At 46.3% G+C, this 22730-nt stretch overlaps 1 protein-coding gene across 5 annotated transcripts; it reads left to right on the forward strand.

The window, feature by feature from the left end:
* Window positions 1-1151: 1151 nt before the first annotated feature.
* Window positions 1152-17740, forward strand: qki2 (QKI, KH domain containing, RNA binding 2). 5 transcript variants are annotated; one of them, XM_058067337.1, is made up of 9 exons: window positions 1152-1747; window positions 2639-2787; window positions 5285-5401; window positions 11145-11288; window positions 12890-12977; window positions 13144-13428; window positions 13673-13696; window positions 14358-14435; window positions 15770-17740. In XM_058067337.1, the coding sequence occupies exons 1-9, from the start codon at window positions 1606-1608 to the stop codon at window positions 15790-15792; spliced, it is 1050 nt and encodes a 349-aa protein (XP_057923320.1). In that variant the 5' UTR covers window positions 1152-1605; the 3' UTR covers window positions 15793-17740. The 5 variants fall into 5 exon arrangements, with proteins under 5 accessions (XP_057923320.1, XP_057923321.1, XP_057923323.1 ...); XM_058067338.1 differs by having other exon boundaries at window positions 14361-14435; XM_058067340.1 differs by lacking the exon at window positions 13673-13696 and having other exon boundaries at window positions 1154-1747; window positions 14361-14435.
* The last annotated feature ends 4990 nt before the right edge of the window (window positions 17741-22730 follow it).

Below are 22730 nucleotides of genomic sequence, written 5' to 3' on the forward strand. Positions count from 1 at the left end.
AGAAAAGCAGCAGAGAGAGGCCGTGACTGGTAGATGCGTGGCGAGCTGCTCAGAGGGGCATTGTTGGGAGCCATGAGAAGACAATGCACAGCCCCCACCCCGAATACTCGCCATACCAGCTGACCAGCCATTACCATGCTGCCCCGTCACAATCCCTGCTGCTGTCACACACATGTAGACAATATGCATGCCAGCCACCCTCTGTCATACCTTTATTCTTACTAAACACACCCACTAGTGGAGACGGCAGCTAGTTGAAGTCAAGGCACGCACGGCCACACACATATTGTCTCACCTATGTATGTGCGAGAGATTTGCAGCAGGTTAACTTTAGACTCTAGCACCTATCTGTTCCTTCAGCACTGACATTCCAGCCAGTCAGCCAGCCAGCCAGCACACACTTCACAGCAGCTTACTAGTTCAGTATCCACCTTGTCACACCACCCCTGTAGAGGAAACACATCACCGTCCCTCATCCTTTTCTCTCACACAATAAGTACTACGCACGTAGACATAAGTACAGCCAACTCTTGTGGATATCTGCCTTGCTTGACATCTTCACGGTCTAACGGATTTAACTAAATGCTAACTAACTGCTAAATAACCACTGACTCATATGTTCCCATGCAGCAATAGAGCAATAGAGCTAGCTTGCCATCAAGATGATGTCATCATTGACCATTAGGCTTTAGAAGTACAAATCAACTTATTTCTCTGCCTTCTTTTTGTGTTTTTTTTTCAATGTCACAAACAAGATGGCGCTGTTGGGGGCAATGCTGTATGTGCTTTCATGCCAGGTTCCAGCAAGACCAGATCAACTGGCTAGATTTGGCACCGCTTGCCATACTTTATTAGCGTTTCAAACTAACTATGAAAATATCTATTCGTACAGCAATATTTATATTACAATACACTACAGCTACCAATTAGCTAGCTGGCAAGACCTGTCACAGGTGCTAGCTATGTAGCTAGCTAGCTAACAAGACCAAGCAAACTTTAGCTGGTAATATACCATGTACCCCTCCATTGGGTGTATTTGGGTCAAGGGGACATCTGAGGTGAAGTAACAGGTGTGCATACCTCCACACCGCCGTGTATTGTTGTGAGTGAGAGGATGCGCGTACCCGACAGAGGCGGCCATAGGGCAGTGGAGGGCGGTGTCGCGGACGCGCCTCCAGCCAGCCCCTCAGCCGCTGGCGGTGACGCGCAGCGCGCTCTCTTCCCAGAGCCCCACTCGTGCTCAGCCACTACTGTAATCATATGATAGCAGCCCGTCCACCTCCCCACCGGACCAACTTCTTCCTTCTCCGCTTGTAGGAGACAACAGCGAACAGAGCTGCAACGACTAAGATATAAGCGCTAAAAAGGAACTTTTTGCCCAAGTTTAGTAGTAGAGTGGACGAGGAGGGGCTCGCATCATTCCGAACTGGGCTAGATTACAAGCCGCTTGAGAGACGCGCTCGGCGGAAGACTTTTTCCAAAAAGTTTTTTTTTATATTTATTTATTTAAATTCCATCAGGTCGCTTAGTGTGCTTGCGTGTGCGTGCGTGTGTGCGTCTGTGTGCGTGTGTGTGTGTGTGTGTGTGTGTGGACACTCCACAGCCATGGTCGGGGAGACGGAGGTGAAGGAGAGACCCAAGTCCAACCCGGACTACTTAATGCAGCTGATGAACGACCGGAAGGTGATGAGTTCACTGCCCAACTTCAGCGGCATCTTCACGCATCTGGAGCGGCTGCTGGATGAAGGTAAGCAAGCCTGGTGGGCCGAATGTGGGGGAATGTCACATGTGATATCAAGTTTGTTGCTATTGCAGGCGTTATTTGTGTTTTTGTGTCATAGAGTCAGCCTTTTTGAGTGGGTCTGTGACACGCACACAGTGAGTGAGCTGCTGATGGGAACAAACAGACAGTTGTTAGTCTTTCCCAGTGAGCTAATGCGCAGGCTTATGGGAGTGATGCAGCCCATCCCTGCACAGGAACGACAAGCCTGTGCAGTGCGTTGGGTTGATTTAAAGCTTCAATAGGCCATAATATGACAGCCACCGTGTCATGTGACGACTGTCCTAGTCTGGCCAGGTCAGAGCAGATGACCTCTGCGGCCCACTTGCTCATTCTTTTAAACACACACCGTAGTGTGACGCCCCTGCCCGTAGTCTGAGTGTCCTGCCTGGCCTGAGTTATGTGGACAAGCGCCCAGACATGAGAGGCTCAGCGGTGCCAGCCACACAGACACACACACACACACACACACTTTTAGTCAAATTAGTCTAGCATTTTATACTTGTCATTTTCCTGTGGCAGTTGTGTCTTTCTGAGGGGTGCTGGGTGATGCCATCGCTGCAGTGGAGGTCAAGGCCTGCTGGGGTCAGATGATACTGTGCCTGAAGGCACCGTGGTGTGTTATTATTGTCATCAGGCAGCCTAAGCAAACATGACATGGTTGGAATGGGGGCTCTCCTTCATCAAATGCTAACAACTAACATGTTTGGCCTCACAAGGTTGTAACATGTTGTCACCAGAGTCAAGAGTGTTAGCGACTGTCCACCCTGTAGCAATGGCGCAGACAGTCCATCAGCCCATCCCAGGGAAAGTTTTTGGCTCTGACGCGTGGCCTAATATTGTCTTTTTGTCCTGCAGAGATCGGGCGGGTACGCAAGGACATGTACAACGACACGGTGAACGGCGGCATGTTTAATGGGCGAGACATGGAGGAGCTGCCTGAGGCCGTCGGTCCCGTGGCCCAGCTGCAGGAGAAGCTCTACGTGCCCGTCAAAGAGTACCCTGATGTGAGTGCATGGGGCCGCTGTGTGACCTTCGACCCCTCTCAACTGTTTACTTTTGCCTGTTGTCCCTTTTATCGTCTCTCTGCACCAAAGTCTGTTTGGCTTGACGTTATATTTGAAAGGAGACACACCGATTGCATAAAAGTACTTTCATTGTATTCAATGAAATGCTGTCTCTAGAGTTTTGACTGTATACCATGGGTGTCCAAAGCACACCCACTGTGAGACACACATCTTGCACTTCATGCCATTTTTAGGCAAAAAGATGATATATTCCAATGCCCGTTAGCTTTATGTTATTAGCATCAACGCTTCAACGCTGGTGGTCTTACGGGACCAAAAATGGCTATTCAGCCCGACTTTGAACAAATGGGAATACAATGTTACACATAGTGAAAACACACAAGTGAGCTTTAAAAAGTTTTTATTTTCTCTACAATTGTCCTAAAAGTTACTTATTCATAGGTATAATAACAATAATAATAATGACTTTATATCGTGCTTTGGGAGGCACACAAAGTGCTTGACATTATTCATCCACTCCTCAGCCACGCATATTATATTATTCTAATATTATTATAATATATATATTATAAAATATAATATTCCATACCTACTCATGATATACATACTCAATAACTATTCTATACGGCATATACATATCCATCCATCAATTTTCCTCCACTTATCCGGGTCACGCGGACAGCAATCTCAGTCTCAGAAGCCCAGACTTCCCAGTCCCCCGGTCACCTCCTCCAGCTCCCCTGGGAGGACAGCAAGGTGTTCCCAGGCCAGCTGGGAGACATAAGTCCTAGGTCTGCCGCCCCTCCCGGATGACTGAGCTCCTCCCCCTATCTCTTAGGGTGAGTCCAGCTACCCTACGGAGGAAACTCATTTCAGCCGCTTGTATCTGCGATCTCGTTCTTTCGGTCACGAACCAAAGCTCATGACCATAGGGGGGGTGGAAACACAGATGCACCGGTTGGCCTTCCGGCTCAGCTCTCTGTATTACTGCAGACGCTGTGCCGATTCGTCTGTCGCCCTCGCGCTCCCACCTTCCCTTACGCGTGAACAAGAACCCAAGATACTTGAACTCCTCCAGGGGTAGAACCTCATTCCACTCCACCCTTTTCTGACTGAGAACCATGACCTCTGATTTGGAGGTACTGAGTCTCACCCCAGAAGCTTCACACTCGCTGAAGGTCGCAGCCTGAAGAGGCCATCAGGACCACATCATTTGCAGATAGCTGAGATAAGATCCTAAGGCCCCCGAACCGGACTCCCTCGAAGCCTTGGCTGCGCCTACAAATTTAGAAAATTGTGAACAGAATCAGTGACAAAAGGCAGCCTTGGCAGAGGCCAACGTTCCCCGGAAACAGGCTGGACTTATTGCCGGCAATGCCAACCAAGGTCCTGACTCGTTTGTACAAGGACCGGATGGCATGTAGTAGTGTGCCACCAATCCCGTGCAAACCGCATTGGATCTCTTGTACCAGAGGTTCGACCAACGGTCATACCCTTCTCTCCAGCACCCTGGAATAGACTCTACACACCATATACATATTCCATAGCTAATATTCTATACCATTCTATACTATAGAGATATGTGAATACTCTATAGCTATAGATGACATAGATAGTATATTGAATAGCTACATAGCTTTTGATTACATAGATCATATGTTGAATAGCTAAGTAGCTGTAGATGACATAGATAGTGTATTGAAAGCTACGTAGCAGTCGATGACATAGATAGTGTATTGAACAGCTAGGTAGATGTAGATGACATAGATATTCCCCAGCTAATGTCTCTATGGTGCATTAAGTGTAAATATAAAGTGGAGTGCTTGGCTATGAAGCGCATCCAGCACATCCTCCCAGCCCATGCCAAGTACAGTTAAGTACTTCAATATGAGTTGTGTTGATCCAGATTGAAGGGCTCACATGATTTAGTATTTTTTTTCTGTGTAAACAGTCCCCCCACCATCACCCCCCAGCTGGCCAATCAGTGAATACAATGACAGGCTGTCCTCACTCACATGACAGCAGTCGAAGTGGGGGGGGGGCACTAACATGGAACGCTAACGCTTGAGATCAAGGTTAAATTTAGACATGCGCTTCCTCTATTAGTGTGTGTGTGTGTGTGTTGGTGTGAGTCAAAGGTCAACGTGAAGCGACCCAGGCCGGGCAAAAGAACAGTGGTGAGGAAAACACACTCACACAGATAGACACGCACGTAGACACACACACATAGACACACACAGAGACACACTCACACACGTAGACACACACACACAGGCAGCTGTCTTGTTAATCAGTCAGTCTTAGTGACAGATAAGGTTAAGCGAGTGTGGCCAAGCACCCCATAATGATCTATTTCTGTCCCTCCCAGTAACACAAACACATCACAGCAGCGCCCCCCGATCCCAAATGGACCCAAGGCGTGTGATATGTGACCCGTTCTTCTTCTTCTTCTGTCTTCTGCCATCTTTGTCCCCAGTTTAACTTTGTCGGGAGGATCCTGGGCCCGCGAGGACTGACGGCCAAACAACTGGAGGCAGAGACAGGCTGCAAGATCATGGTGCGAGGGAAAGGATCCATGCGGGACAAGAAGAAGGTACGCCACGCCCACATCTTTCTTGGGTGGCGCTACATCTCTTGAAATAGGCAGTAGGAATGTCTGCCTGTCTTCTTTATTGCATTTTCTGAAATAAATTACTTTTTAAAGCAGCAGGAAGGCATTCAAGAAGGCTAGCTCGTCAATCAACATGCTAAATGCTACCATAACAATATGATGGCTTTTCTTGTTCGAAAGGAATCATTTGGTATCCCTTGTAGTAAGGAACAGTTCTGGCTGTTATTGACTTCTGACAACAGAATGTTTACAGATGGTAGGAAAGATTTATAATGAAATGCAATTGCAGTGGAACCTTGGTTAGCATCATCCATTCCTTCCAGAACATCCCACTCTAACCAAAGTGGATGTTAGGCAAATCAATCGTTCCCCAAAAAAAGACCTAAATGTAACTCATCCCTTCAAGGAAGCCAAAACAGGTTTTTAAAGTTGTACAGTTCTAGTTTACCAAGCAATAGTCAAATGAAAATGCATAGACAAATGAACAGTGAAGTTACTTTCACCGTCACTGAAGACTTTAAAAAGAGGAAGGTGGGAGCGGCTGATGTTGCCGCCACATGTGTCTTTGGGAAGCTTGAATGTTCCTTTATCCTTTTCATTGCTCTGCATTGTTTATGCGTGTAAAACTAGTACATTTCTCTATCATGGAGGTTGATGACCTGATAGACAGGTGATGTTTAGCTAGCTAATAGCATGCTAATTGTTGGGCAATTGTTTGGGAAGGAAGGTGAGGGTGAGGATGGCCAGCAGGGTGGCCAGGAGGGTTGGGCTGGCCTGGAGGTGAGGGTGAAGATGGCCAGAGGGTGAGGGTGATGATGGCCAGGAAGGTGAGGGTGGCCAGCAGGGTGAGGATGGCCAGCAGGGTGAGACTGATGATGGCCAGGAAGGTGAGGGTGGCCCGGGAGGTGAGGATAGCCAGGAGGGTGAGGATAGCCAGGAGGGTGAGAGTGATGATGGCCAGGAAGGTGATGGTGGCCATGAGGGTGAAGATAGCCAGGAGGGTGAGAGTGATGATGGCCAGGAATGAGGGTGGTCAGGAGGGTGAGGATGGCCAGGAAGGTGAGGGTGGCCAGCAGGGTGAGGATGGCCAGGAGGGTGAGAGTGATGATGGCCAGGAAGGTGAGGGTGGCCGTGAAGGTGAGGATAGCCAGGAATGTGAGGTTGATGATGGCCAGGAAGGTCAGGGTGGCCGTGAGGGTGAGGATGGCCAGGAGGGTGAGAGTGATGATGGCCAGGAAGGTGAGGGTGGCCAGGAGGGTGAGATTGATGATGGCCAGGAAGGTGAGGGTGGCCAGCAGAATGAGGGTGGTGGCCAGGAGGGTGAGGGTGGCCAGCAGGGTGAGAGTGAGGATGGCCAGAGGGTGAGGGTGATGATGGCCAGGAAGGTGAGGGTGGCCAGGAGGGTTGGGCTGGCCTGGAGGTGAGGGTGAAGATGGCCAGAGGGTGAGGGTGATGATGGCCAGGAAGGTGAGGGTGGCCAGCAGGGTGAGGGTGGCCAACAGGGTGACGGTGAGGATGGCCAGCAGGGTGAGGGTGAGGGTGATGGCCAGGAAGGTGGGGGTGGCCAGCAGGGTGAGGGTGGCAACAAAGGTGAGAGTGATGATGGCCAGGAAGGTGAGGGTGGCCAGCAGGGTGAGGGTGATGATGGCAAAGAGGGTGAGGGTGCAAATGGTGCAAACGGTGGTTGGAGCAGAATAAAGTCTTTATGTTGTCTTCATTTTCTTCATTGGTGGTTGTGTGGGGTTGTCAAGTGTGGGGTTGTTAAATGTCAAATGTTCACTTGTCCATTCCTTTCTGCATGTGTGGTTAAGTAAATTGTCTATAAAAATTGTGTAAACCTTTTTGGGTGTCTGGAATAGATGAAGCAAATATGCATTATTTTCCATGGGAACATTTGCTTTGGTTAGAGTCCGTCTTGGTTTGAGGTGCACTTTCTGGAACGGATTCATGACGTTAACCAAGGCTGCAAAGTGTAAGAAAGCAGTTGCTTATTAAAGTAGCAGTAAGGGAAAGTTGTGGCTCCAGGATTACCCTGGTTGATTTTCTTTGAGTTATTAGCTTAGCCAGTGAATGCTAACAAAACATCTTGTTAAAGTATCACCCAGGAATAGTTTTAGTGACTAGACCGTATCTGGGTCTAAATGCTAACACAAACACGACTGTGCGGCTGCAGGAAAGTTTGTCTTTATTATAGTATTTCTTGAAATCAATTCTAAAAAGTCACATTAAAGTAACACTAGGGAACAGTTTTGACTGCAGGACTCCCTCACAGAGTTGTGAAATTCCCTATGATTGTTAGCTAATTGGAGCAAAAGTATTCTGTTCTAAATGCTAAGAAAACAGGTATATGCTCCTGCTACTGGTTAGGAATGTTTCTTTGAATTGACTTAGTGACAGGGATTGCTTATTGAAGTCGAACTAAGGCATACAGTAATTGGCTGCAGAGCTCACCCCAGTGTTGCAAACTGTTATTTAGTTTCAGAAACAATGGATACTAAGTCTGTGCTTTTGTCGATGTATTGTCACATTGACTTCCATGAATCACTGTTTAAAGGAGCACCATCTGCGTACATTTTAGTGTACATACACATTCCGGATTGTGTCCAGGCTGGGAGGTGGCTAAAGCAATAGCAGTAACACTATTAGCATTGTAACAACTGTCCATGTCATTTCAAAGGCTTAAATCTCATGTGTTTGTCCTTTAAGGGTAGCATTAAAGCAACAAGTGAGGACTTAGAGGGCTAAGGGTGTCTCTATAGATGATACACAGGACTCACAGCCTGGCTTTTCAAGTTCACATTCATCTCCAGCCAGCGGGGTTTGCACTTCCTGTTTTCAGCACCATCTAACAGGAAGCCTTTTTTACAATGTCAACGACTTCGTCTACTACTGGACATTTCACAGAGGAAATGACCGTCTATCTATCTGTCTATCCATCTATCCATCTATCCGTCTAATCCATCTATCCACCCAAGTGGGGAAAATGCACGTCTTTGTAATGAGTTAAAAAAAAACAACTTTGTGTGAGACCATGAATGCATCCTGGCTGAGTTCTGACTGCTGATTGGATGTGCATGAGGATGAGCCGACAGGATGCTATTCAGTTCTCTCTCACACAGGTAAACATGGGGGAAAAAAGTCATACTTTCCCAGGGCTATTTGACATTTCTCAAAAATAAATGAGAGATCAATTAAAAAAGAGCAGCATGGGAACTTGTTCACGCCAGACTAAACAAATCAGGTAAGTTTACAGTCATTGACACATACATTTATGTAAGTTTATCTCCAATACTAGCAAGAGTACTCCATCAACTGGTCTTTGCTTATCTGAACTACTTTGATACCCCAAAATTCCTTCCATATTTTCCTGCCCGCCAAAACGGTGGGAGACTCCTAATTGGCTCAGCATGTGAGCTCATCCCAGCCGTTGGTGGCCAGCTAAATGAAACAGATGACGAAAAGATGATAGCATGATAACCCCACAGGTTGGCATCCCTTACACATGCACACTCACTGTACATCTATTTCTTCTAGAAGACCTTCTTTTCATGTTTTGTGGCCCCAGGCTTCTTTTTCACCTCTCCATTTTTCACAATCTCCATTGTTATGGACTGTTGACTCCAAGTACTTAAAATTCACCACCTTCTGTATCTTTTCTCCCTGTAACCTCACTCTTCCACTTGGGTCCCTCTCATTCACACACATATACTCCGTCTTGCTGCGGCTAATCTTCATTCCTCTCCTTTCCAGAGCAAACGTCCACTCTTCTAGCATCTCCTCCACCTGTTCCCTACTCTCACTACAAATCCCAATGTCATCTGCAAACATCATAGTCATGGAGATTCTTGTCTAACATCAACTGTCAGCCTGTCCATCACCATAGCAAACAAGAAGGGGCTCAGAGCTGATCCCTGATGCAGTCCCACCTCCACCTTGAACTCTTCTGTCACACTTTACCACTGTCTTACAGTCCTCATACATGTCCTGCACCACTTGAACATACTTCTCTGTCACTCCAGACTTCCTCATACAATACCACAGTTCCTCTCTAGGCACCCTGTCATAGGCTTTCCCCAGATCTACAAAGACACAATGCAGCTCCCTCTGACCTTCTCTGTACTTCTCTATGAACATTATTAAAGCAAATACTGCATCTTTGACATGAAACCATACTGCTGCTCACAGATGCTGACTTCTGCCCTTAGTCTAGCTTCAACTACTCTTTCCCATAACTTCATTAGCTTTATACCTCTGTAGTGGCCACAGCTCTGCACATCACCCTTGTTCTTAAAAATGGGCACCAACACACTTCTGCTCAATTCCTGAGGCATCTTCTCACCACCTAAGATCCTATTGAACAACCCAGTCAGGAAGTCGACCTCTCCTAGGCACTTCCATACCATCAGGACCAAGTGCCTTCCCACTCTTCATTCTTTTTAATGCTCTTCTCACTTCCTCTTTACCAATCTTTGCTACTTCCTGGTCCACAGCAGACACCTCTTCTACTCTTCCTTCTCCGTACTGTGTGTACTGTGTGTACTGTGTGTATGTATGATGTATGTATGTGTGTGTGTGTGTCTGTGTTTGTATAAGTACCAGGAACAATGTGTTTCCATTTAGTGTGTTCTTGTCCCGCTGTTGTGTCCATCTGTCTTTCCTGCGTCTCCCCTGGTGTCTCCTCCTGTTGGACAGACTGGTCTCCAGCTTTCCAAACGGCAGGTGGAGCAAGTCCAGCATTCCATCCCAACGCCCCCCCAGCACCTCTAACCCCATCCTCCCTCCCTCTTTTCTCTGTCTTTCTGTGTGTGGAACATTCCCTACCCCGCACGCCCTGAGAGGGAGACACACACAGAGACAGAGAGGAAGGAAAACAGAGACCCAGTGGGGGGCAGTGGGAGGAGGGCGAGAGAAAGATGTTGACTTTTAGTGCTCTCCATAACGATACATCTCACTTGACAAAACATTCACAGACGAGGCCTCCCCACCCCAACATGTGTCCACCCAGACATTGGACGGTTTCATAAGTTGACTCTCAGCTAGCATCAAACGTTCCTTACTTGTGAAGAAAGGAGAGAAGCATAAACCATAAAAGCAACGCTTGCAGTTGAGACAGCAGCGCTGTTCAAGATGGCACTTTAAGTGATGATGATGATGATGATGGCTGGGTGTTTTGGAGAGATGAGGAAGAGTATGACAGGTCTGACACATTCTGAGCCTGGTGACGTCATTCTATGCACACCAGATGAGTACATTGACTCCCACCACAAACGCTGACTCCTACTGATCATTTACTATTTGCATTTTCAACATCCAACCTTTACAATAGTAACCTTACGACGTTAAACGGTATTAAAAAAACATTTTGTTCTTCTTATGACAAGATGCTTGCGCAGTAGTTCAGCTTTTGCACCAACAAGTCACAGGTCACATGACCCCACCATGACATCCAAATGGTAGAAAGGTCAGATGAGCTCTGGCTGTAGCACTGGACCTGAGAGAAGCAGGAAGTCTTTTGCAACAACTGTGACTTGTCAGCAAGTTGCGGGAAAGTTTCACGATTTAGAGCAAAAAGAAAGAATGAGAGTACCAAACCCAGAGGAACACCAAGGTTATTGTATCGGTTTCATAACGACCCCGGAGTCACATTACACGACCTTGAGGCTTGTGTAGGTGTGTGCGGAATGGGAAGACTCTGTCAACCTTGTTGTGCCTTGTTGTGCTCCAGGAAGAGATGAACCGAGGCAAGCCCAACTGGGAGCACCTGAGCGAGGACCTCCACGTCCTGATAACTGTGGAGGACACGCACAACCGGGCCAAGATCAAGCTGCAGCGGGCCATCACCGAGGTCAAGAAACTCCTCGTCCCCGCCGTGAGTATCACAGCATGTGGATGGGACCGATGGAAGACAGAAAAAAAGACTGTGTGACTGGATGAGAGTTCAGCGTTTTGGTATGCATGGAAGGGGGAAGGGGATTGTCAGCCCAAAAGTAAGTTTGTGTGTGTGTGTGTGTGTGTGTAAGGGGTTAGGGTAATTAGGGAACACGCATAAAGGGGTTTCCATGGTAACCCTGGGTTGTTTGAAAGGCTGAGGGAATGAATGGAGAGTCTGTTCACTCGTCCTCCCCACTCCATCACTCCTTTCACTCGTTCACAACTCACTTCATTCCCAGCTACTGGCTACAATATTCCTTTTTTCTCAACACACAAGAGGACATTTTGATTGGACTCCTCGGCATTTCTCACATTCTCCGACACCACCTACATCCCCGCCCCCCTGCCGTTCACATGCGCGCGTAGCCGTGCACCGGCGTGATGAACACATTTACGCACACATATTGTGCAATCCCAAGACTCTTTTCCCTTGGCATTATTTGCTACAATGGGGACAGAGTGAAAAGACGGCAGGGGGGGAATTCTCTGGCTCGGTAGTCCAAAAGGTTAGGGGTGGAAGACGTGTACGTTCAGGAGCCCTGAGCACCTGTTCATTCTATGTTGGTGCACATGTGCAAAGGGCACGGCTAATGATACGTGTTAGCTTAACCCCAACCTCTTTGATTTGAAACAGTAAATCAGTCCAGACTCTCAACGAGCGGAAACCTAAGGCTAAGGCGCAACCAGCATGTTGGACACTGAATACAGACGTGGCGGTGGTGGCGTTGGTGCCGTCTCATCGTCCCCAACAACACCACCACTTGCAGAACAAATGTATGCTATCTATGCTAGGCTAGTAGTTTTAAAACCTAAACCAGCTCAGTAGTCTAACTTGCTGCTAATATTGTGCATATCTCCTCTTGGCCTCTTTTGTTAGCGTGCCTTTTCCGGATATGACTTTCTTCAAGCCTTCAATTGGCTGAAATAGCTAGGCAAATGTTTTGTACGTTGAATATGCGAACTAAGATATCTGAAAACAACATTGACATCTTAGCTCTGTGTTATAGTGGACAAAGAAAATGAGTGTAATATCATACAAATATAGTACTAATTAGCTTACCTCAGAGATGGATGGATGGTTGGTTGTTTGGATGGAGGGATGGATGGATGGATGGATGCATGGACGGATGCATGGATGGGTGGGTGGGTGGGTGGATGGATAAATGGATGGATGCATAGATGGGTGGATTTGGATGGATGCATGAATGGATGATGGATGGATGGATGCGTGGATGGATGGATGGATGGGTGGCTGGATGGATGCTTACGAGTCTATATTGTCAATTGCTTTGATTTGCCCCCAATTGCTGATATAACTGTAACTCAATTGACCAAAATGAGCTCATTTTCCAATACCAAGGAGTTAAAAGTTATAAATATTTTGAATTCTTCAAATGACTTGAAGAACATTCGAAATAAGAAGTTTTTTTTTAACATTTCCATTTTTGAAATCCCTATCAACATATTTAAAAGTCTACCTGTCTGTATATAAAACATATACTGTATGTCTGTATACCAACATAATACTTTTTTGTGTAGGCTGAAGGCGAGGACAACTTGAAGAAAATGCAGTTGATGGAGTTGGCCATCCTCAATGGAACCTACAGAGACGCCAATGTCAAGACACGTAAGGATGACACGGGGGCTGGGGGGTGACTTTGCACAGGCGGCCACTGTATGCACAAACAATGCCTCTGTCCCTGGTAAAATAGAGTGTCTGTCCCTCCTCGTCCGCTGGCTATTGTGTGGGCGTGTCCAGACACAAACGTTGTCTGTCTGTGTGTTTCTCACAGCCACCGCTGGCTTCCCACTGGCCACCCCACAGGCCCCTCGCATCATCACCGGTCCGACGCCGGTACTGCCGCCCACCTTGCGCAACCCAGCCCCTGTGACCACGCCCACTATCATGCCCCTAATTCGCCAGATCCAGAGCTCTGCCCTGGTGCCGGGCGCCAACCCGCACCCGGCTCTGGTGCAGCAAGGACCCGAGTCGGGGATCATCTACACGCCCTACGAATATCCCTACACACTCACGCCCTCCATTTTGGAATACCCCATCGACTCGACTGGAGTATTAGGTAAATACACGCAACACGTCATCACCTTCCTACATGGACAATGGATGTATTAGGAGACCTGGATACTCGGCTCCCATCTTTCAAAGTCTACTGGATGGCTCATGGCCTTCCCTTGGATAAACAGCCCATGGCATCTGTAAAGCTGACGTTCAGGTTAGCTTTTTGCGAGTGGGTTTATCCAGCTCTCGTAATGCATCCTGCAGCATGTGACCCCGCACGCTGAGGCTCATCCTTGGGCTAATAGTCCCTTCGTCCTGTGTTTTCGCAGGTATGGCTTTCCCAACCAAAGGCTAAGCGATTAGCTATCCATCTTAGCACACAAGGACTGGCTTGCAGAGAACCCCCCCCCCCCCCCTTTCCCCCAGCACAACACCCCCTCACCCCCACCCCCCATCCTTTCTGAATACTGGGCAAAGCGCTCAAAGCTCTCTCACAATTCAGGACGACAGATTCTTTGCGCTGGAGTCGAGTGTCCATGGCTTCCGTTTGCTTTCCCGATGTTGTATTAGCAGACTAGCGTGGTGGTGTGACGCCTTCATTAACCCTTTTCTTTATTTCAACATGTGAGATAGTTCCACTTGTAATTTTAACACCTTTTTCAGCCAACCTTTAGATGTTCTAGTGCCGCGGTTTGTGATTTCATCTTACAAGTTTTGATTTTGCTAAGCTATCAGTCATGCTTTAGTTACGTGAACGTAGCACGTTGGTACGTCTGTCCTCTAGAGAACAGAAGACCGCGACACAACAAGATTGGGTCCTCTTTGGACGCGCTGATGTTTGACTTTAACTTTCACCCCCCCCACCCCCAACCCCGCCTTACTACCCCGCAGCCACAGTTTGCTCCTGGCCTCAGCCGTGTTGGACTATGTGATGTCTTTCTGATGAGTAACCTTCTGTGTTCTGTTTTGGCAACGTCATGGCGCTGTTAGCAGGTGCCATGACCACTAAGGTACGCCGCCACGACAAGAGAATCCATCCTTACCAAAGGGTAGTGACCACAGACAGAGGTTAGTTAGCTCACCAGACACTTTATGTGTGTGTGTGTGTGTGTGTGTGTGTGTGTGTGTGCAGACTAAGGGACCAGTTTACGTGTGTGTTAACACGGCATGCCGAAAGAGAAGTATCGCACTCGGCGTTAAATGTGAAATCAGTGTTTTATTGTTTGGGGGAGGAGCCATGTCGTCGGGGGTTGGATAAACCGGGGGGGGGGGGGCGCTCTCAATGATTCTTCATGTGATTCCAATCCTTGTGACTTGTGGACTCCTCGCTCAGAAGTAGTTTTTCTTGAAAGGTTGTTTTCCTGTAGGAACTTTCATTTCTGCCCATTCCAGCAGTTGGTCCCACTTCCCGCCCGACAACGCCATGCCACTTAAAATGCGATTAAAAAGACAGCGTGTGATAACTACTGAAGTCTTCTGTATGAAATAGTGTTTATGGTCTTCTATCAGCGGCCACTGGACTTTATTGTTGGGACTGTTTACATCCACTTTCATATATTTCCTAGCCAGAGTGGTGCTGTTGCCATGTTTTTAGCTGCAAAACAACATTTGTATATAAGTATGCTCATACCAAGCTAATGGAACAAAATAGTTTGTTTTGGGTTTTTTTAGTTTGTACATTTTTATTTTTACAATATGCTTTTTATAGATTACGTGTCTCCATGTATTGCGAGTGTTTAGCTCCTAGTGTTCCTGGAAGGCGCTGTTGTTGCTCTTTTGTGTGTTTGTGTGTTCTTTTTGAACTCTCAATGCAATAGAAATGGTTTAGCTAGATGCAATATTGTATGTGTGTGAGCAGTGGTGCTCCTGTTGTACATAATGGACAACAAAACACTAAAAGGCAATAAAGACCAGGAAAAAAGACATCTCCAAAGACAACCTAAAGACTCCAAATTCTTCTAGTTGGATTGTCTATTTCTAAAACAAGCATCTTTTAACCTCTCGTGGCACCTCTCTGCTTACAGTAGCCCTCCGCCGCTCTCCTAATACGTAAAGGGTAGTCCGTAGGAGGCCTGGGGTCATGCTCTCACCCACATGAAACCATGCTATCTCCTCCTGTCTCATGGTTTCGCTGTCTTGTCTGCTGGACGTAGCCCAGCTAGCATGAGTAGCGTCACGGTAGACGCGGCCGTGCTGCGACGGGATGGGCGCTGCCGCCGACCACCCGCCGCAGCTTGACCCGCGATAGGATCTGTCTTGTTGTCATCCTGACGCCACTAGCCGACACTAATCTCTCTTCTATCTTTTTGTTGTTCTTTTCCTTTTCATGTCCCCTTCTGTGTTTGCCCTCGTCACTTGGCCTCCTTTCCTGGTCCGTCTCGTTCGTGTCCGTCTAACTCTAGCTGCCACGGCAACTAACCCATGACCCCCTGACCTTCTGACCTTTCCACCCACTGATGACCCCACCCATCTCCGCCCTGCTGGCACGCTCACCGGCCAAGCGCCCCCTCCCTCCTTACCTGCCGGCTCAGCCAACCAGAGGCCGGCGCTGGGAGCGACGCAACTGCTTCTGTCTAACCAGCGGACGGCAGCTACGGCGGCCATAACCCGGCGGGGACCGCGCCCATGGACGAGCCCCCACCTTTAGCCAACGTGCCTTCCTCTCACATTGTACTGGCAGCGGGGGGCGCTGTCCCTCCTGAGTCCATCGGCAATAATTGCTACTAAAGACCACTCATCCTGCACACAATCTCAGCATATCACAGATCATAGCAACCTTCTCCCATGCCGCTACATCCAGGGTGTCCAAAGCATTTCCAATGGCCGTTTGGAGCATATTTGTAAAAGGACCTTCATTAATATGATACATGATGGCAGTGCTGTCACGTGATTTGGAATCAAATGAAGGTTTTCTGTTGAGTAATTTTCCTGAAATATTCATTTGAAATGTACATATAAATATATACACGTGCATCTACATGTGCCATGAGCAAACATTTGGGGGTTTTGGGTCATTTTGTAATGGTTTAAGTGCATCAAGATTTCATCAGATTAATCATGGTGAAGGATTAATTGGCATGACTTTAGAGATGTTCATCTTCATGAGCTGTTCATCTTCATTCATTCAAAACTAAGATGAGCTGGCTTCCTTCAGGTTCTCCACAAATGTTTGGACACCCTCGATGAAAACGTATTGGAATGGATGCAAACAGAGAGAGGAGTACGAAGATTTACGGGTGGTCCTCGGTACACGTTCCAAGGTTCTCAACACGGTCTGAGAGTTCATTTTGGTCCCAGCGGCTGGAGAAACTAGTTCCAGTGGAAGAATACGCAACATGCAGTTCAAGCACAGCTACACTCTCAACCAAAACAACACCAGCAACCTGAAGTGTACTCTGCGTCTTTGAGCTTGTTAAAGGATCTGCTGCTATGAAAGTGACAGTAATAACTAAGCGGTGTAGTAGAAATGCGTCTGTATTGATGTCCTTCATACGCTCTGTTCAGTGTGAGATGTGAGGCTGATTTAGGTTGCGACTGGCCGTGGTAGGACGGGGCGTTCCCGAGGACCACCTGTAGAAGGACTTTGTTGTGTCCTTCAAGGCCCGGGAACCATCCTCCTTTTCCTTAGGAAGAGTGCCTTACTTGTGCTAGCTTAGAGTGTCGAGTCAAACGCCAAAGCACATCGTCTCTCAGTGGGAAAAATGTGAAATCCAAAAAAGGGTTTAAATGCCAGCGCCTGTTAGACGTGAAAAAGTGCCTTTTTTCCCTGTGTGCTGACTTCTTCAACCCAGTGGACTGTAAGTGCCAACAGTATGAATAAAGCAGGCCACACTGATCCATAACGCCTTTTATCCATGTGTGAGGGTGGAACACTGTTCTATTGTGTGTGTGTGTGTGTGTGTTTGTTGTGACTTGCATTGTGTACCCCACGTGCAACAGCAGCCTGCCAGAGGCCTTGCCAAAACAAAACATCTGTAACACCTGTAACCACTTTCTCATGTATTTTTATATTCTATTTTCTACATGACAATAACAGGAAATGATTTTTCACAGACGATGCCTTACTATGGGATGTATGTATACTTGTACACTATATACATGAACATCACACTGGAGATGTTTTCTGTGTGAACTGGAGCCTCCGGAGATGAGCGCCACTTGCCTCCTTTTGCCTTTTTTTTGTACACCAGTGTGGCAATTAACAATGTAGTTGCACATTGCGGCAGTGTAGACCGCACTAAACCTCTTGAATTGTACGCGTCTCTGCTGTGGGTTTTCTTGAACAGTTACACGTCAAAGTCAGTTGGAATGATTACCTTTTCACTTGGAATAACTGTACTGGAAGCGGCACACCATTAAACTCAATAAACTAACCAACTTTGTTGCTTTTTCACTTAATTATGCAAATCAGCTTCCTTTCTGCATACTAATCAGCCAACACTGACAACAAAGGCCTTTCACACACACACACAAAGACACCAATACAGGGAAAAGTGGTGTAGCGTCTCGAACCATCCTTTCACCTTCTGGAGGAGGCCATCACATGTATTTACCCAAGAAGAGACAACTCACCATGGTCCCTCTGACACATGCACAAGGGTGCCAGGTTCAGAGGTCTAAATGTCCAGGGAGTACAAAGGAAATTGATGGTGCAAACCCTTAAACATCTGCAAAGGATCACTTTTGGACAGCCAGAGGAGCTGTGACTTTTTTTGCGTTTAGTCTTTGGGGTGCATGAAGGGTGTGTCCTGTCCCCTAGTCTCAGCTGCAGTGGAGAAGGGATGATGTTCATATGGCCAGTAGTAAGAAGGGGGGGGGGGGGGGGGGGGGGTGTCACTGCCCAGTAAACACCTGATTGTCTGTTAAGACGCAGGTTGGCTCCAGAAAGACTAGGTCATTCAAGGTCAGCAAGGACAGCCTTCAATGCTTTGGGTTCATAGAATCCACTCTTATTTCCAACATGGCTTCCTGATACAACTATTCACAACTATATTTTCCAAAATAATACACACTGTGTCTGTCTGTCCATCCGTTTATCAAAGTAGCTATCATTTAGTTGCAATTTACTTCTGGGGTTGGGCGTTCTCCTGTTAGCTCTGTTAGCATTAGCTGGCTAACGTTAAGGCTGTTGGCAGTGTAACGTTCACATTGGCTTTAAACGGTTAAGTAAGTAAGGCTTGGGAACTTGTGGAGAATTGTATGCACTTCTAGATGGTATTGGTACCTTTAAGTGAGTGTGGGGGGGGTCATGTTGACAATGATATTGTAATGGCGGCTGAATAACTAGACATCAGGATGGCTGTATTCAGTTGGTCATTTATTGTAACAGCAGCATACAGCACTTCCTGTCTTGCACGCTGACTCTCGTCACGGCATGAACACTCCCCAACACTTCCGCCATCTCTTATTCTAGCCTTTTTCCTCCAAACGCTTGCTCTAACCAGCATGCTGAACTTGACTGCCCTCTATAGCTTACATGTGGAACAGCAGCTTGGAACAACACAATATAGCCAACCTACAATATTTTAGTAGTTTTTCGTTCAGCCAGCCATCCATCAGGTTATGGCTGTTATTATTATTATTATTGCCTAAAAAACATTGGCCGATTTAGTCCCAATTATTATTATTGTAATTATTGTGATTAGAATTTTTATTTAATTACATTTTCTGTGGGGTTAGGGGATATTGTAAATTTTATTCGAATAGACATACAAATACTTTTTCGACTTCAACAAATACAAATACGAGCTGCGTTGCACACCCCTAGTACATGTGTACATGTGTATAGGTGTATTAGTATATATGTGTACACGTGTAAAAGTGTATTAGTGTTTATGTGTATGTGTACTTTTGTAGGTTTATTGGTGTATTTGTATTTGTGTAAAATTAAAAAGAGCCCCACCCTGGGGAAAAAAATTATAATTACCGTAATTAAATAAAACATAAAAATATACATAAGTAATAATAATATTAATTAATTAGGAAAAATATTAACAAATGTTTTTTCATAAATCCACCAATGAACTTGTAAGGAAAAATTTATAACAATAACAACAAACAACAGCAAAAACTAATAAAATGTAATTGTGTATCTACTAAGTATGAATGTAAGTATGCAAGTATCTAAGTATCAATGTAGGTATGTCAGTATCTAAGTATGAATGGAAGTATGTATGTATCTAAGTATGTATGTATCTAAGTATGAATGGAAGCATGTATGTATCTGTGTAAGTATGTATCTAGTATGGATGGAAATGTGTGCATGAAGAGGTGAGTGTTGGACAGGTGGATGGATGTGTTGGGTACAGTGGAAGGAGAGGGAGTAGGTTGAAATAAAGTTGTGAACACAAAGAATTGAAGTATTTATTTGCAGATGCAAATACTAGCTGGAGTGGTTGCCATTGGCCACTGAAAAGGAGCCAACTAGACATGTTATGATGCGTGTTGGTGTGGAGATACAGCATTACGTGTTGTGCACGTTTGAATAAAGTTTCTCTTGAATCCCAATGTGAAACAAGACAGCGTGTCCGTGCTGAATGCAGCCATGGGTGGCTCATTCGTCCTCTGCCTGCCCTTCCTGCTTTCATTGTTGGGGCGGCGGGGGTGGAGTTGGTGGGGGGGCCTGATATTCAACTTCAGGCTTGGAGTTGAGCCTGCCCCACCCCACCCCAGCCCCCCCATCACTAAGTGAGAAAGAACAAAATGTGACCGCCACTGACAGTCCTCTGGACAGGAAGGAGCAGCCATAGCAGCAAAGGGGGAGAATGGGGCGGGGGGGTTTCCTGTTTTCAATCAAGTTTTCATGCTGCACTTGTCTCCTTCATCTCGCCTCTCACTCTGGCCCCGCCTCCTACCACTTACCATCACATGGACCTATGTAGATGCGGTACTGTGGTAGTATATATGTACATGTGTGTATATGTGTACATGTGTTTATGTCTATATGTATATAGGTGTATAGGTGTACATGTGCAAATGTGTATATGTGTATATGAGTATACTGTATGTGTATATGTGTACATGTGGATACTATAGGTGTACATTTGTACATGTAAAACAAGACAGCGTGTCCGTGCTGTGTATAGGCGTATGGTTGAGGCGGATGTAGAAGGCCAGGGTAGGTAGGTAGGCGAGTAGGCGGGTAGGTGGGGTATTGGCCAGACCAAGGAAGAGGTGTCCATGCGATGTGTTTGGTAAATATTTGAGGAGTGAGTAGAATGATTTTAGGCAACCGAGTCAAGGATGGGCTACTCCCTCTCAAAGGTTGGATTTCAAAGCTCACCATCGCCCTCTTCCCATGCAAATAAGGCCACCCCCCCCCCCACACACACACTGAAAAACCCCTCTACACACACCCCTCCAAAGCGGTTTAAAGACCCGACACTGTCTCCTCATCGCCGTGGCAACCAGCATACACTGGGGTCCTGTGGTGGCCTCTCTTGTCTTTTGTGTTTGGGAGCTGAGGGAGCCAGGAGGGGAAGAAGAGCTTTGGAAAATAAAAGATGACATCACACACAGCTATTTTACCCCACAACCAAAAATCTGATGATGATGAGCCCCCACGGGTGCAAAATAGGTGCATTCTGGGAGACAGAGAGAGAGAGTGAGAGAGAGAGAGAGAGAGAGAGAGCGAGAGCGAGAGAGAGAGGCCCCAGCCTGAATGGGGCATTGTGGGAAGACACTGGGCATACTGGGCAGCAACACACACAACACTAACTCACAGATGATGCCAGAGAGTCTGAAAACACCCACACTAGGCCACAATGGCAAACTTCATCGCTCCACTTGGCCCCTTGTGAATACACACACACACACACACACACACACACACACAATGGCCAATCCAGCTAAGATGCTCTGTTATTCAGCAAATTCAGCACACTAAATTTGTTCACTGGCTCTGGCAGCAGATGGCCAGCCTGGTGGTGCATGATTAAACGTGCACGCGTGTGGTCCATGCTTTCTGTATGATGGGAAAGTACACACTACACAGCAGGAGGTCTTATGCTACATCATAAACCTTCTCTCCATCTATACTATATCAACGCAAGTACCATGCTGACACTCAGGTGTGCTGAACCAAACACCTTTCTCCAGAATTATTCTACTTGTCTTTTATGTTGATTCTCTGCTGCCCCCTGGTGTATGAACTAAATAGTGCCGTGTTACGCCAACCAACAGATAAGCAGGATAGGCCAAAACCTGACCTGACCTATTCTTTTACATGAGTAGTGGCGTCTACATGAGGTTTTTACTCATTGAATGACAAGGATGGTTATAAGAAACAAAGTCAAAGGTTAGTTTGGTGATGGATTGACAAAAGCAAATGACCCATCACACGAATTAGTTGGAAGACTGTACCCTCTAGTGGCGGAAGCCAAATGTTTATTTGAATAACGTTTCAAACACTAAAGTGCAACCGTAGACATAGCAGCAACCACATCATAGACATAAAAGGAGAAGAAAATACAAACAAATGACAAGGCTAAAGAATAAAAAGCTAAGTTCACATACAGATGTACAACGTGAGTATCTACGTAATTCCGATCATTTTTAAAGGTAGCGATGATTGTTGGGGGTTTGTAAATATTTGGACTTATGGACACGCAGTAAAATGTTCCACGAGTTTTTGTTAAAAGTATGTGTACTTCAGTCACCTTAGAGATATAAAGGAATGTTACTAAGACATATTTTTAGTACCGCAAAGCGGGGTTATAAGGGACGGCGAGGTAATAAGAGACAATTTTCAGGAAAATGTTTTTTGAACAATTTGTTCAAGAATATATGCTTCTTTGAAAAAAACAACACAAAGCAGCTTCCTGTTTAACATGAAAAGGCAGAATTAGTACCTGTACAGAGCATATCCTTAGTCTATGACTGTGTTCGAAACCGCATACTTACCTACTACTCATACTAACTTTTTGAGTATTCAGTGTGTCTACACTGGAAGTATGCGATTTTTTCGTATGCGAGAAGTTCCCGGATGCATACTGCATACGCCAGAAATGTTGAGTATGTATCATTAGTTTACTACTCACACTGAGCAGCAGGATGCACCAAACGGCGGTGTCAAGCACGATATATTGCGAGTTGGTTCGCTTCTTGTTTTCAAAGTAAAAGCAGTGATTTATCACTACGGTTTTTCGTATGAGAAAAGTAAGGGGTGTTTTATTTTGTGAAAATAACATGAAGTGCGTTGCTCACCTCGGCTACCTTAAATTTTGCCGAATTCGTCCGACCGAAATTTTAAACGGTTGGTATTTAGACAAATAAATGGCACACTCTGGGTCTAAACGGCCACTTTCTCGCCTGATTTTAAAAAATCCCAATAAAGTGATGTATTTAGAGAGTTTAGAGCTAAAG

Source organism: Doryrhamphus excisus, chromosome 3, assembly GCF_030265055.1.
Source record: "Doryrhamphus excisus isolate RoL2022-K1 chromosome 3, RoL_Dexc_1.0, whole genome shotgun sequence".
Taxonomy (NCBI): domain Eukaryota; kingdom Metazoa; phylum Chordata; class Actinopteri; order Syngnathiformes; family Syngnathidae; genus Doryrhamphus; species Doryrhamphus excisus.

Bases quoted from the DNA above. Each gene is read 5' to 3' on its own strand.
- qki2 (XM_058067337.1), top strand. From the start codon at position 1,606: ATGGTCGGGGAGACGGAGGTGAAGGAGAGACCCAAGTCCAACCCGGAC. The intron at 13,429-13,672 runs GTAAATACACGC...TTGGGCTAATAG, and splicing joins CGACTCGACTGGAGTATTAG to TCCCTTCGTCCTGTGTTTTC. The intron at 13,697-14,357 runs GTATGGCTTTCC...TGGCGCTGTTAG, and splicing joins TTCGTCCTGTGTTTTCGCAG to CAGGTGCCATGACCACTAAG.